Genomic DNA, 16,285 nt, shown 5'->3' with positions numbered 1-16,285 from the left:
GAACCACAATTTGCGCTGAAGTAATCCGTTAGTCGATAGTTCAAATTAATTCCCTTCAAAGTCTACGTAAAGCAACTCGTTGAACTGTTTCAAATAATAAATTTAACGCCCAAATGTTATTAACTTTTAGAAAAGTTATGGATTCTTTCGTAAAGGAATTGGCCAAAGCTTAGCCGACTAATGATTTTTTCAGTCTTGAAACACTAGCGAGCTAGAACTCTCTTCGTTTGTCTCAAGTTGTTTATAAGCTCAACCATGGTTGTGCTCGTGGCAAGAGTTAGCGAAGCTAGAACATGCAGAGAACAATTCCTTTGGCCAGACCAGATTCTAGTATGGTTGGAGCCAAAGTAAATTGATGTGCAAGGTGCAAGAAGATGGTTTCACGACTCCCATTGCTGCTATTCCTAAACAACTTTAATGTATTTCTCCATCAAAATCTTTTTTCTGGCATGGCCCTTCCAAATAGGGAATCCGCAGCCCAACGTGCCCACCAAACTGGTAAGGTCGCTGCTGTCCAGCTATCCCTTATCAAAGCCCATGTGCAGACACTTATCCACTGAAATGGCAGCAATGCTGTTTTCCAGCCATCTCCTATGACAGCCCCTGTAATCTCTACACTGTCACATGTCTATTACAGAAGAGAAAACCTAAAGTGATGAATCAGACCTTTGTTTGTGAGTGCCTGTGCGTATGTGAAAGGAAGACCAAGGAACAGCTAGTGCAGAGCAAAACATCCAACTTGAACTCACATAGGAGATGCAGTGCAGACTGTATGGAGAATTCCCGATGGGATGCAGCTGCAGCTTTCAAAATGGCATTTTCTCTTGTTAACTGCAATTAGAAAACAAGTTAGGGAACAACAACAGCTGCAAGTGGTGCAGATACATGTTACCTTCTCAACTCTGTTCAGAAGTAGTTCTACTTCGTTACTCAGCACTGAAATTGTCTGACCGTCTGTTTCCTCAGAAACTGACTCCAGATCTTCAGTTGAGTTTGATGGGTCGAATATGATACCTTCCATTATTAACATCTCCTCCAGCAAATTCACATGTTCCTCCTTCAAATACTGCTGTAACTGTTGTATGCCAAGACAAAGAAGTCTAAGGGATCCAACCCAACAAAGCATGAAGAAAAACTCGCAAAGACAACTTTAGTATATTACGAAGAAGGTTAAGTCCAGCATCGGAAAGAGAGTACATGAACATATAGTAGCATATGTTCTACCAATTTGTATTAAGTAAAAAATCTTGAACTCCATCATTCTGCACCAAGGCCACATCCAGGGAACCATTCAATAACCCTCTTTATAAGTCCTTGAAGATCCCTCACAATATTCAATACGGGACTAAATTTTTCGGGTGTTACAGAAAATGTGAACGTCACCTGCTCATGGTAGTGCCACCCCAGCCAAGAGAACAGACCAACTGGCCAAGACTGGACATGTGTTTAGCGGCCAAATGCACTAGTAGATAAGACATCAGTTGCTTGGCATTTTTAAACTCACCATGCAAACAGACACATAGGTTTATGATGAATAAACTTGAGGCTTGCGGATTTAGGGACTAAAAAGCCTGCAAGAACAGTTTTCTGCCCAGAATTGATATGTTTATGACCAACATATATCCCTAAGGGGCTGTTTGGTAACAAGAACACTGCATTAGTGATCCATGAATCTGTCATAGAGAATGAGGTAAAAGTGTTCCATGAATTTGCCCAATCTTTGAGACAGGTTCATGGAACACTACCATAGTGTTCCAGTTATCAAACACCACTAATATTAACAAGCCACACCATCTCCAAATCATTCGTCATGTAAATAAAACATGCATCACAAAGAAGAGTTAATAGTTTTGCTAGCTTGTTCTCGACAAATTACCTTCTTTATAATTCTGTTCATACTTCCACTTTTGCACGGACAATCACCCTCCTGCTTGAGAATAACCTTCTCTACATTCTCTGGGTCTTTCCTTTCTTTACTATAAGAAACCTTTGACACTATCCTTATCTGCTTTGTCCTGCAAAATGTAGAACAACATAATAATAAGATTCATCTTAAGACCACAAAGCATCATGTCCCATTTACTATGGCATACCTAGCACCAAATCGGAGAGTGGACAAGCTTTCTGATGCATCCGAGGAGCTTGGGGAACAACAGCACAGAAGTGCAATTCGAGAATTGCCATCCTGCAAACAAAGAAGAAAGGATGAAGTTGTGCATAACAATGTTATAAGGGGTAAGTAGAAGGTGAGTGACCAATGCATCCTGCAAGATCCGGGTCAGCTTTGAATCACGGTATGGAACATGATTCACTTTGCCTGTAAACATGAGAAGTTACATAAGAGAACTAGGTAGGTAAAATAGAGATAGTCCACAAGCTAAAGTAAATAATAAGGGACATGACGAAAAGAAGAAAATTGAGAGATCATTGTTTCAGGAAAACAAAGTTGTTACGCCTTACTGCCACTTGATAAAGCTTTGACTACGTTTCCAAGTGCTGAGAGAGACTTATTAATGGTCTTAGCCTCTTCAAGAACTTTTCCCTCTGCTCCAGTCTTCTCAACTTTCTCAGATCCAGCCAAGTCAACAAGAATTAGCTTTCCAGTTTCTACCCTGTTTTGCATGGTTCCTCAGATATTTATGCTTGTTGCACTATAGACATAAATAAAAGCATACCTTGTTATGTTATTTCCAACTTTTTATGTGCTTACCTTTATCTTTGCAAAATACTACAAGTTTCAGCCTTTGGAAGCAATGGTAATTGACAGCAGAGCATGCAATGCCAATTTACTATCATTTTTTTCATATGGTATCTTATTTTCGAGTCTTCGACTTAAAAGTCACTAAAACTCTTGCAATAGTTAATAAGTGGACCAAAGGCTGGATTAGGAACCAATCCACCCCAACCAGCATTTTCATGGATGAGATCTAACAGGTGTATGTATACACTGCAGCGTCGTTGAGCCAACCTCATATAAGAATAAACTGACCCACATCTTTCAGGAAATTTACTAGAAGACAGAGAGAGAGAGAGAGAGATCAGGAATTTGAAATACCTTGTATTCTGGGGAGTTCCCTGCTGAATAGAGATGATATACAGGCAGTGGCTTCTGCTACTGACCAAATTCATTTCTGCAGATGTTAACGATCACATTTTGCCTGGAAAACTTAAGTTTACAACATAAAAAATAACAAGTTTCTTTCATCTACCAGAAGGTATAACATGTACTCATAGAGCATTGCATGATAAACACCTACAATTTGCCTCACTAGCATAGAATATGGCACAAGCTGGAGTTTATGGATACGTGTTTCACCAACAGCTCTATTAGCAATACCTCCCTGGAAGTTTTTAATTCCAAATAAGAAGGTAAAGATAGTAATGAGATAAAACAGAATTTAAGGCAAATTCTTACACAGAGGTGCTTCAGTGCCTGCTTAGTGTCAGAAATACAGACCTGAAGCATGAAGGCCCATGTAATCAACATTGAGACTAGAAACTATGAAAAGAATCATTGAAAATTATCTTTATGATTTCAAGGTTCCAGAAAGCATCATTTTACTGGAAGCTGAAAATTTTGGAGACAGTATTCTATCTAACCTCAGTCGCTCCTGAGAGAAATATCCCACGACTCTTACTCTCCTTAACCTGAATGCTGCCTTTTGACAGATCAAAAAGGTCTCTGCTGACAACAAGCAGATACAACCTTGGGGTGCTCAAAGTCCTTTTTTAACGGCAAAAATTTGGAACTTTGATATGAGGAAATAGATTAAGATCAGCAATTACTAAAAGGATATAAAAATATTCTTTCGTGCAACTACTAACCTTACTTTCTCCATATATATTTCAACCTGAAGGAACATGTTTTTGGAAAAGTATTTTGTCAGTGAATACTCTGGCTACCAAAACTCTGACAACCAGCTGTCGATGGCTTTATTACCATTGAGAGTTTGACAATGTACTCAGATTCTCCACCAGCAGATTCAATGAACTGAAAGAGCCCTTCTATTACACGTACCAGTAGGCCTTTTTGCTCCTCAGCGCAAGCATATATACCAGGGCCCTGGCTCAAAGGAAGAAAATAATTCTATACACATACACTGCACATTATATTGTTGATTAAAAATGTCAGCTAGGCTCTTTGACATAATTATCCATGGGAATAACCAACCTCCATACTATATGTTTTGCCGGCTCCAGTCTGTTTGCATGATGAGCAGAAAAATATTAGAATCTTAGATGGGCTTATGACTGTGAAAGTCTAAAAGACAATATTGCAACACAAATACTGTATATGGATGCACATGACTGGAGGAGCATGACAAGATCCAGATAAGTTTTCTCTTTCAGTTGGGGGGTAATTGAAGCATCTGATTAGCAAGACCATTGATTATCAGTCAATAAGTATCCATGGAACTTCCACTATTGTAAATAAGCTTCACATCCATTTTCTCTTTTTCCAAGTTTTGGTTAGAGCCCTAAACTAGAAGCTTACAGACATAAGCAAAGAGATGGACCGAATTATGTGAAGTTGCTTGTATGCATTTTTTATGGATCCACTGTGCATGTATATATGCCTCTTTCTTAAACATAAAATTATGGGGTCAGTTATCTGATCAATTCACTTTAATGAAGGACAAACTTTCTTAGCGTGATGATTTTTCATCTTCTGCCTAGTGAAGGGCAAAAGATAAGTAACTGTTTTCATGTTTAATTAAGCAGATCCTAGAGGTAGAAGGGTTTATTTTAGACAGAAGTTTTCCCCTCTTTGTCGAGAGAAAAATTCGTTTGGAGAAAAAGGCCAAAATAAGAAAAAGCCAAAGGACAAAACTTTTGCTCAACAAAATTTTTGTCCTGCTCGATAGAAACAAGAAAATAGGTAGGACCACCACCATTGACAAAAGTTTTGCCAAAAGCAAAAAAGTTTGCCTAGTTATCAAACAGTGCTTCAGTGGAGAAAAAGGATTCCCACAGTGAAGAGAAAGCAGATCAAACAGTTTAAGTCTAAAAATTAAGAAATAAGTGCATATGTAAGTATACAGTTCCATGAATTAATTTCCAAGCTACAGGTGATTTTGAATGGTCTAACTTTTATTGAACGCATGATAGATGAAGACTGTTGTTACGAAGATGAGCACTACAAGATATCTTGAATGTGTTGCCTAACAAAACTTTTGCGTTAATCATCAAACAACCCCTAAAATAAAAGTAAAACGAAGAGTAACACTCTTGGATGTACTTATTCGATTCCCTCACGAGCGAATGCCAAAATTTAGTGTAAAGATTTAATTCGCCTATTCTATTTCACCGCAATCCTTTGTTTTCCTTTTTTTCTTTTTTCAAGGTCGGGTCAGCATCCTCCAATGACATGCTGTACCGCATAGCTTACAGTTTCACTTCAAGTTTGTGATTAAACCAACTGATAAATACACATCTCCATGTACGATCGCATATGAAGAATGCAAACTTAGGAATTATTCAGTCACAAACAACGTTCCAAATGTACAGACGCATTCTCTTTACTACAGATCCACAATGTCTAAAACAATCATATACTAATCTAACTGTAAAAATTCGGATACATATATTTGAATCTAGGCCGTGAACATTCATAAGAAACACGTATCTGACACTGGTTTCCCATTCAATCACGATCAACAATTAGAAATAGCTATTAGAGATCACACACCACGGATTTGACAATTCAGACATCTCAGTCTAACCGTAACTGACCTGTCCGTAGGTGATGATTGTCCCATTTATCCCACTCACAGCGTCTAGAAAGAATGAAATAACCAGAGTAAAACACCGACTTCGACGAAATCTTCAAAATTCACGAATACAACAACTTCATCGGTGTCCTATGTCTTTCACCTCGAACTGCAGGCATGGCAACGAAATCGAAGACATCAGCTTGAGTGGAACCCTGATAGAACACTCGATCAAAACTAAACATGAGCTCTCCGTCCTTATCGTCCTGCAAAAAGCATGAAGGACAAAATTACAATAATATGAGATCAGATTTGGCGTTCCAAACGGATTGAAAGCAAGTCTCGCTAGTACAATACTTTGAAAATAAAGGTTTCTTGATCTATTTCTTGGATGCTGGGGGACTCTCCGCGTTCTGCTTTCTCCCTTGAATTGGAAGGCCGGAAACGAACACAGACGGTAACTTTTGACATCTCGTAGAACAAACGAACCAGTTTCAGCGTGAGAGTGTGGTCTTGCTCTTGTGCTGGAGTATGGCCTTGTGCTAATATGACCGCTTTGGAAATTGATTTTGCTCTAATAAATGGCACTAATATCCCTCGGAAGAGAAAGAACAGAATGTAGTAAACCGGCAGGGAAGTATTTTTCGAGAGACAGAGCCTCAATTTTAGGGATGTAATGGTTCACTATCTGATATCTAACCTGAATCAGGATTTGTCGGATTTAAGAAGGGAATCTAAATCCAGTTAGTAGATGAACTTGTATCTCGTTGAATGTCACACGCATCACGGTAGACATCCAAATCCTGTTTCATGTAAAAATTGGAATTAGGTTTTATAGTTTGTGCTGAAACCGACTCTAAGGAGCATTCCATTTCGAATCCATAAGTAGCTCCACCCGATTCAAATTTACAGACGGTTTTGAAATATTGAAACATTTATAAATATCCGACATGTTGTTAGATAGTTTATGAAGGTGCTATACTTGTTATAACACTAACTATAACAAGTAAAATGCAGTTAATCCATAAGATGAAATTCTTGTGTCACAATTTTTTTATTTTTCATTTTCTTGTGAGCATAAAAGTCCTCACCATTCCTTCTGTAGTCTTCGAGACTGCCTGAGTGAATTATTTGTCAACCATAAGGATCCGGTCATATTGGGACACGAGAATTTAGCTAAATTTCGTTCATGACAAAATCAATTAACTTAAAAACTAAAGAAGGAAAAGAATCTTGGGACTCCATGTGCGTTTGATATTTTGTTTTTGAAGGCGAGGTCGGCTAACTAGTCGCTGCAGCTGAAAGAAAAGAAAAGAGGAGATCATGAACATCAATTAGGTAAAGGGCACTCATCATCAACTGCACACGACAAACAGTTTTCAGTCGGACTACAATTCTGTCATGATCTAAAAGGGAGGAAAAGAGCAAAAGGAAACAATAAATCACTCAATAGCCTATTGTTTTAACACCCGAAAGCCTACAAATTGCACCCAGACAAGCCCAAACTGATCACTACTAAGAGAACTTCCACAAGGACCAAGTTCCTAATATTTGACACCTTCTGCAACGCAATCAGCTTCTAATATTTGACACCTTCTGCAACGCAATCAGCTTGTAGCCTCTTCTTCCTCAGGTTCATAGTCATCCTCTTCATCAGCAGTTGCATCTTGATATTGCTGATACTCGGACACGAGATCATACATATTGCTCTCAGCTTCAGTGAACTCCATCTCATCCATGCCTTCTCCAGTATACCAATGAAGAAAAGCCTTTCTCCTGAACATGGCAGTGAACTGCTCGCTTACGCGACGGAACATCTCCTGAATTGAAGTGGAATTGCCGATGAACGTAGATGCCATCTTCAATCCTTTAGGTGGGATGTCACATACACTAGATTTCACATTATTGGGGATCCATTCAACAAAGTACGAGGAATTCTTGTTCTGCACATTAAGCATCTGCTCATCCACTTCTTTGGTACTCATGCGGCCACGGAACATTGCAGAGGCAGTGAGGTAGCGGCCATGGCGGGGATCAGCTGCGCACATCATGTTCTTTGCATCCCACATCTGCTGAGTGAGCTCAGGGACGGTCAAGGAGCGATATACTTGAGAACCACGAGAAGTCAAGGGCGCGAATCCGACCATGAAGAAATGGAGGCGGGGAAATGGGATCAGGTTTACAGCCAGCTTTCTCAGGTCTGAGTTGAGTTGTCCTGGGAATCTTAGACAACAGGTGACACCACTCATGGTTGCAGAGATCAAATGGTTAAGATCACCAACTGAAAGGAGCAAGTCACAGTCATGTCAGAGGTTCGTTGAAACAAATTACCGTGACTTCCACGGAACAGAAAAAAAGCATCATTTGATCAACCCATAGATAAAACTCATGGTCTTCAAGCAAAAAACTGTTTTCTTTTGTTTTAATTTAACAGGCTTGGAAAAAAAGAAGAAGAAAAGTACTAGATCAACAACAGACTGATGACCGAGCTTGTTTTATTAATCGGTGGTCTTTTACAAAATTTCCTCATTTTCTCGTGAGGTCTTTACAAGTAAAGTTGGCTAACGGACAATAATTTTGAAAATAGCGTTTGAAGGCGATAAGTAAACTTGATAATGTATACAATATGGACGCCAATATTTTAAGGAAAATTTCCTGAATAAAGCCAAAGTTTTGAAACACTACAAAAAATTTTCATATTTATATTTAGAACAAGATCTATGACCAGGTTTTGCAGATAAGGCTCTTATGTCAATTTATAGAACATGGCAGATATAACGACTTAATAAAGTATCATGAATGGTGCAAAAAAAATTCAAAATTGTTATTGCGAGCATCCGAAAAGCCATGAAAGTGAAAACCGGTCCAAATCATCGGGAGAGAGAGAGAGAGAGAGAGATCTTACAAGTAGGAGTAGTAAGTTTAAGCGTTCGGAAGCAGATATCGTACAAAGCCTCGTTGTCAAGAACCATGCACTCATCAGCGTTCTCCACCAATTGATGCACTGAGAGAGTTGCGTTGTATGGTTCCACCACCGTGTCGGAAACCTTCGGTGACGGAAAAACAGAGAAGGTGAGCATCATCCTGTCAGGATACTCCTCCCGAATCTTTGAAATCAGAAGTGTTCCCATGCCCGATCCAGTTCCTCCTCCAAGAGAATGGCAGACCTGAAATCCTGCTTACCAAGAAATCCCCATCCATAAGTTCATAAAACCACTAAAAATTCTATTTATTCAAGAAAATGTGGTTACGGAATTACTGAAAAGCAGTAGAATGGACTGCGCCAAAAATGGGACTAAAAGAATTTTTTTTCTTATTTTTATAAAGGTTTTAGGCTGGCAGCCAAAAGATAAATGTAGGAAATATGCAGAATCATAAAACAGATGACAAAAAAAAATTTCATGACTAAGATGGATGAAATATTTTCGTTAAAACAACTGCACAAGAACTTCTTGTTATAACTCCATGATCTTTCCCTTTCTTTAACAAAAAAGAGCAACTCAAAGATCTTAACATTCATTTAGTTAAGATCTAGACCGCCTTTTAGTTTGTTATGTATATTAAAAGTTTCCGCTTCACTCGAAGAAAAAGTGAAAAAAAAAAAAATCATCAGAAAGAGTGAAGAAAAAATAAACGAGAAAAATTAAACCTTGAAGGCAATCGCAATTCTCCGCCTCCTTCCGGACGACATCAAGCACCGCATCTATGAGCTCCGCGCCCTCAGTGTAATGCCCCTTCGCCCAGTTGTTCCCGGCCCCGGTCTGTCCAAACACGAAGTTATCCGGCCGGAAAACCTGGCCGTAAGGGCCTGATCTAACGCTGTCCATCGTCCCCGGCTCGAGATCCATCAGGACGGCCCGGGGAACGTAGCGCCCGCCGCTGGCCTCATTGTAGTAGACATTGATCCGCTCGAGCTGAAGGCTGGAGTCACCGTGGTACGCTCCAGTGGCGTCAATGCCGTGCTCATCGCAGATCACCTCCCAGAACTTGGCCCCGATCTGGTTCCCGCATTGGCCTCCCTGGATGTGAAGGATCTCCCGCATTCTGGCCGAAGAACAAGCGAAAACCCTAAGATCGCCGCAGCTGGGAGACGAGTTCGACGGTTTCCGGCAAGATCAGGAAGGCAAAGAGAGGCAGGGGAAAAAAAAAAATCCTAGACCTCAGTAGTATGCTCCTGCAGGCCAGGAAATATGGAAGTGAAAGTAGTTCAGAGCTCTACTCTGGTTTGCTGATCACAGAGCAGTGAGAGTTTGGCCTTCTTTCCCACAAGATGCGCGCTTTAAATAGTTTTTCACTTCAACGGCTGCGACACTGATTTGTAGTTTTCTTCCCCGATCGCGAGATCTCGGCCGTTGATCTGGCCAGACCAGAGTGAGATGTTCGCCGGTTATCTAGATATCCGGTTTGTTGATATAACGACCTCACGTAAAGTTACGTTTATGCCCTCCATTTAAATGTTTCTGCATCCAATATCCATATATTTTGAAAGTTCATTCTTTAACATAACATAGTTTTGAAATGGGTTTGGTTGTGAATTTAAAGTGGACCGCATATTGATTTTTTTTTTTGTGAGTTTAAAAAATCAGATTCAGATATCGTATAAACTTTTTTTCATTAGATTTCAATCCCAATTCAAATCTAAATATATGATAAATCAGATATAATAAAGGGCACATGAGCTTGATATTCCTAAAAGGGAATGGGGGTTAAAATAGCGGATAGATCTGATCAACTTGCCTTTAAAGCAAGAGTGTTCAAGGAAATGAACCCAAATGGGTGCCAATTTTATGGACCTGTCGGTGGGTGTTAGAATTAAGTAGAAGAAAGTGTTTGATTGACTCGGATCTCATATTTATAATTATTTGTGGACCAAGCCCACCATAAATTTATAGTCATTGCATCTTAAATTTCACGAATCTGAATGACGCCTTTAAGCTCATAAATTGCTAGAGCTTAGGAACTTAAGTTGCGCTTGTAGTCTTGAATTTAGATTGTTATTAAGAGATTGCAAACGGCGGATGCATAATACTCTAGTTGATGGGCGTACGATTCTTCCACCCAGGTCCCCAAGCAGCTTTGGATCCCAAGGACAGAGGGAAAGGAAATGGTTCAGATACTGAACTGAATTAGAACTAAATCCAATATTTTAATGTGCTTAGATGATCTTATCTGAATCTATAAACAATGCAACATTATAACTCAAAACTTAGAAGAGAGAATTTTCTCAGCATTTCGGAAAAAAAAAAACCACTGGTTTTCTAAAGATACAAGTGCAAGCAAGTGATTTTTTGGCTTGTGAGGGTACCGACACTTTTATACGGAGAAGAGGAAGTGGAAGTGCAATTCATTTGTTGGTGGTGGGCCAAAAAGGAAAGAGTACATTCCAAGTAACAAAGAAGGGCAGGAAGCGGTTGGATAGACCTGGGAATCTCAAGTCCACTTTAACCCAATTTTATATCCATGAAATCGGAGTTGGATCCAACGTGATGGATATTAAATTGAAAAAGTCTATACAGGGTGTTTGGATCACAATCTAATACCAGGTTTTATATATATATATATATATATATATATATATATATATATATATATATATATATATATATATATATATATATATATATATATATATAAGGTAACCAAATTTGGGCCAACCGTATTTGAGTTACGTTACCAGATCCGAAGTACATTTCTCGGGTTGTATTCAATAAATCAAACGTATTGGCATTTTTCTGAAAGAAGGAGAAGCGTTTGTAATTGGAAGCAAGTTGAGCTAGAAAAGGGGGGAGGAAGGAACAACTTTGAGCAAAAATGGGGTCCAAGAAATTCTTGGCGTGCAAGATGGGGTTGGCGCTTTCTTCCTTTAATCAAGTAAAAATTTTGGAGGATGGCAGGGGAGCGCACATGATCCCTCTGGGCAAAAGGCCACATGACAACAACTTGCTGCTTTGCCTAAAGCAGCAGCTTCTGTTTCTCCCGTCTTCATGAGCAAGTCGCCATTACCAACCCGGACTCCTGCTGGTGGGAGGTTCCTTTCATTTGAGATCAGTGGGTCCGACCACAAATGTCCGGGTTTATACGAGTGTGCGGCAAGCTGCCTCTAGTGTTGGCCACGGCCACCTGGTTATATGTGTCATACTTGTGCATGAAAGTATGGTTAATGACAAAAGTACTCTTCATTTACACAAAAAAAAAGTTTTTGGTAAGATAAAAAAAAAAAAAGAAATGACTACAAGGAACATTTTTTTTTAAAAAAATTACAAAAACATCTCCCTTCCTTCTTTTAGTACAGCGCATACATAACGCTGCACACAACCTTTACTCCTAGTGTTGTAGATTCGGTCATCTCGACTAGTTTTCAGGTGCAGTGCCAGCTCCATTGACCTGGCTACGGGGTAGACCCACGACTGAACTATCATGCGGTACACTGAATATAAGACCCCAATACCTATTTCTCAAAAGTTTTACGGGAGCCAAACTCATATTTTTGAAAAATTTAATGGGTAAATTTTAATTATTCAAAATGTGAAGTGGAGCCCCCTAGCCCCTACTGCCCCCCTTCGCTCCACCCCTACCTTGCTAGAGAATTGGTTTGAGCAATTCATGCTTAATAGGGTAGCTGGCCTACCATAAGTTGGTATGGCTTCAAATCGATCATTTTCAACCTTCTCGTTCAATAATAAAAGGAAAATGACTAGCTTGTAGAAACTGTTAGAAGAATTAATCTAGGTTCGCAAATTGGCTGGATGTGAAATAAGAGTTTTGCTATTAGGTCTGATCTTAACCCAGCTTCCTTTGCATCTAGTAGTTATATAGATTCAATATGTTTGCATCCCTAGTCTCTCATGTTCAAGTCAATTTGAGAAGCAACCTTGTGAACCCATCAGAGCATTGCTGTTAAAGTGGTACGTGAGAGGTGAAAGTCACCCCCTTCCCCTTGCTCTTATAGTCTTGATTGCTTCGAGACTTGGATGGTTCTGTGGTACACCTTTCAATTTAAGTGTTACAGTAGTACCCACATTAGTCAAACTCATGTTGTCTTAGAGTTCATATATTAGGGGTATAATCAAGGCTGGAATAATTAAACTGGATAAGTTTGTAAATCTGATATATATATATTATATATGAAGTTTTAGAATGCAATTTGAGAGTTGTTTATAAAGATGAACGATGTTTAATGTGCCGGAGTTTATTTTCTGTCCAAAGCGCATAATCAGCTTTCCGGTGGCGATAAATCTGCAATATACAGCAACGCTTGCACATCTTCGAAAGCTTCCTTTGATCTAAAAACTTGACATTGGCATCGCTTGTTTTCCACTTCATGGGATGAAAAAGGTGCATAGATCGCGATCGTTATGATTTTTTTTTTTTTTTTGTTTCTTTTGGTGCCTTCAACTGGGAGAACATATCCGGGATCCGCAGTTTGGTGTTTGAATGGGTACCATGGTTAGGAATGTACAACGAGTTCGAGCTCAGACTTGACATATTGTTCGGCTCATCGAATTGAGCTTTATGAGGTGAGCTCGTGCTCAACTCCATAAATTAAGTGCGGGCTTGAACTTGACTCGTTTAGCTCTTGTCACTTTGTTCATATACTAGAATTTTTTTATTATTGCTAATTGAGATGCTGTTATAATATATTTCCAAACTAATCAGTGGGGACTCATCCCGGCACTGCTAGCTTAGTCAGTTCAACTTTAAGGTGCATTTGTATATTAATCCTACTGTGTTAGAAACTGTTGGACCTGTCGTGACCACTAGCACTGCCGAGTGCGCACAGTTTAGACATAAATCAACAAAATGGTATTATAAATACCATACAAAGACTGCAAACTAGCCCGAGTTGGCGGATTCAACCGGCAAGGATTCCGTGTGTGTGTGTGCGTGTTTTTTTTTTTAATTATTCAATATTTTCAGGGATACTTATCTAGTTTAACTTTCACAATTTTTTTAAAATCATATAATAATGAGTTTTGCCAATTCATAACAACTGGATCGATTAATTGGAATTGCTGACATCGACTGGTTAATCAGCAGCTTAGAATCTAATTTAGATTTAATTTTTACTAATATTCGAGTAGGAGAAGTATTTTCATCTTAGGTCCTGTTTCCAGTACCACATATGACTCTCCAACTGTACTTTAACTTATATATTGATGACTCTTTCAATACAAGGAATTAATGATGCTACGGAATTCGAATTAAAAATTGGTTGCCTACTAACCTCTCTCTCTCTCTAAATATTTTATACAACATTGTCATTTTATTAACTATACCTTACCTAATATATATATATATATATATATATATAAAGAGAGAGAGAGAGAGAGAGAGAGAGAGAGAGAGAGAGAGAGAGAGATCAAGCCGGTCTCTTGTATGTTTTTTAACCGTAACAAATTCAACCCTCGTTGGGAGGAATGATATTTTTAAAATGAAATTTCGATGTAATTAAGTAGAAAGGTCATGTGCGGTCGTTTAGAAAAAAGTTCACTACAAAAGTGTATTTTTAACATAAATAACCAGATTGCACGTGATGGATGGTTGTGGTTGAGAGAGAAAGAAAGATTGCCAGACGCTGAAAAAGTGAAAAATATAAGCGATGACAGCAACAAAGCAATTTTACATTCAACAGCCAGTTTAATAGGGAATTCTCCACTTAAGGGGCAAATGTTTAAAAGAAAGCCTCAAAATTTTTTCTTTTACATGAGAAGTAGCTAGTTCATATATAAATAATGAAATAATCATGAGGTAAACTGAAGGGAACAAGAATGCGGGGTTGGAGTTTTTTCGATTTTTTCTATATAAAAACGTATATTTTAGACTTTCTAACTTTTTTCGTGCCTCTTTTTTTTTCCTCCTAAATAATTTCTTCTTCTTTTTTTTTTTACTTAAACAAAGGTATTTTGATCATTAAATATTTGTGTGCACAATTATTTTGTACAGGAGTGTGCACATAACCCGTTTCAAAAGTGAAGAAACCATATTATTCCGTTTTGATCTGCGAGATCATATGGGATTTACACCGTAAAGAATTTGAAAACAGCATCAGTAAGTAGTTACGCTTGCATTTAGCAATTAAACAAAAAAAAAAGCTGCAGCTGACACAAAATTAAGAAGCACAACGTCTTTTGCTGGAATTAGAAACAAAACAAGGTCATCATCAGTGAAAATTTTCCTTAGTTTGGTCTTGTTTGCCTTTCTAGGCACTTAACAGAAAGCATCTCCTGCTCACGTTCATGTGCGGCAGGGAAGAAAAAAAAAAAAACATTTTTTATTAGTTTCGCTTTTAACTTATTGCATTAAATTTTTAAGGGTGAGATCATCTACTCCAAAGCAGTTTACCTACCTTTGGAAAATTGAATTTGCTTGGGCGATCTAGTGGCCAAGCCTCGCTTCCAAATATCTTCAACACGAGTAAATTGGTTGCCTTCAAAATAAGTAGGTATTGGATTTATTATTTCTAGTTTTAGGCTTTTTTTTTTCATGAACAAAAAGTTAGCTTGATCTTAAGTATGGTTCAAGTTCTTTTCGTGAAAAAAAAAAAAGTTAGCCTGTAAGTTGAATAATACAAAAAACATCACTTTAAAGTAGGCCTTCTATAGTAGAAAGATACGAGAGAGGGTGGAAGTTTCGACTCTCTGCTAAACGGTAGGATGAGATACTCTTTTTACTAAACCAAAAATTCAAACTCTTCTAATGTTAAAACATTGTGTTTTTCAAGAAATTAACCTAATTTTGTTCTGTTCTGTTTGTTTTGTTGGAGCTGCAGTTAATTCATCGCAAAAATGGCCTGACCATTTTACCAGCACAATTTATACTCATGAATGGTTCGGCTCGCTTGCCATTCGGCACTTTTTCGATAGTAGGTCGTCATCCTCTCACTCACCCAAAAAATTGAATATAATCACTAACTAAGTGACGCCTTTTTTTTCGAGTGAGCAGGGGAGACCTACCACTACATGAAGGTCAAAATCCTCGCCCAACTCTTTGTTTTTAAACGTACATGACTTGCTTTCGGTGTCTTAAGATACTACCCCGCTGCATTTTAATTTGCACGTTCACAACTACACTTTTGCGGCACATGGATCATGGAGTTGATACCCCCGAAGTTCTAAGATTTGATATGAAAACTGGCCATCTATTAGATCTCACCTGATCCAAACACCTGAGGAGTGAAAATGACGCCTTTAACAAGATTTTTAATATCTCAATATGCAAGGCATAATTTATAACCTAAGCTGATGTTACTTTTCTATATAATGAAAGACATGAGTACCGTACTTGGGATCATCACTAGAAAAATTAGCTTCTAAGAGGAAAAATTTCTTAAAGTCGTAATAGTAGCATAAAAAATACCCTTACGTCCAAACTGGTTGCTGCGCCATCTTTCTATATATATATATATATATATATATATATATATATATATATATATTGGCACTCCGCACCACGATTCTCACACTTTCGCATCGTGTTTGGCACCAACTTCACGGGCTTGATTTTATATTTCTTGAAAATGAGAAGGGAGGCCGTTGACGAACCTTGATAACACAAAAAGAAGTTAATATCCCAAG

The 16,285-nt window shown here is 38.4% G+C and overlaps 2 protein-coding genes across 2 annotated transcripts; both read right to left on the bottom strand.

Annotated features, from left to right (window-relative positions):
• Window positions 1-119: 119 nt before the first annotated feature.
• On the bottom strand, window positions 120-6,265 carry LOC116262033 (kinesin-like protein KIN-1). Its single transcript, XM_031641039.2, has 17 exons — window positions 6,069-6,265; window positions 5,875-5,977; window positions 5,734-5,777; window positions 4,172-4,201; window positions 3,941-4,063; window positions 3,826-3,851; window positions 3,601-3,682; window positions 3,416-3,457; window positions 3,308-3,341; window positions 3,056-3,131; window positions 2,461-2,612; window positions 2,256-2,317; window positions 2,094-2,185; window positions 1,877-2,015; window positions 893-1,075; window positions 750-831; window positions 120-603 (listed from the first exon to the last, which is right to left on the bottom strand). Exons 1-17 carry the CDS (start codon window positions 6,180-6,182, stop codon window positions 431-433), a joined length of 1,557 nt encoding a protein of 518 aa, XP_031496899.1. The 5' UTR covers window positions 6,183-6,265; the 3' UTR covers window positions 120-430.
• Window positions 6,266-7,045: 780 nt separating this feature from the next.
• LOC116262367 (tubulin beta chain-like) lies at window positions 7,046-9,977 on the bottom strand. The gene is made up of 3 exons (XM_031641668.2): window positions 9,361-9,977; window positions 8,617-8,886; window positions 7,046-7,992 (listed from the first exon to the last, which is right to left on the bottom strand). Exons 1-3 carry the CDS (start codon window positions 9,752-9,754, stop codon window positions 7,319-7,321), a joined length of 1,338 nt encoding a protein of 445 aa, XP_031497528.1. The 5' UTR covers window positions 9,755-9,977; the 3' UTR covers window positions 7,046-7,318.
• Between the last annotated feature and the right edge of the window lie 6,308 nt (window positions 9,978-16,285).

This window comes from Nymphaea colorata, chromosome 10 (genome assembly GCF_008831285.2).
Source record: "Nymphaea colorata isolate Beijing-Zhang1983 chromosome 10, ASM883128v2, whole genome shotgun sequence".
In the NCBI taxonomy this organism is placed as follows: Eukaryota; Viridiplantae; Streptophyta; class Magnoliopsida; order Nymphaeales; family Nymphaeaceae; genus Nymphaea; species Nymphaea colorata.
The sequence above is the reverse complement of the archived record's forward strand: the minus strand, read 5'-3'. Positions and strand labels throughout refer to the sequence as shown.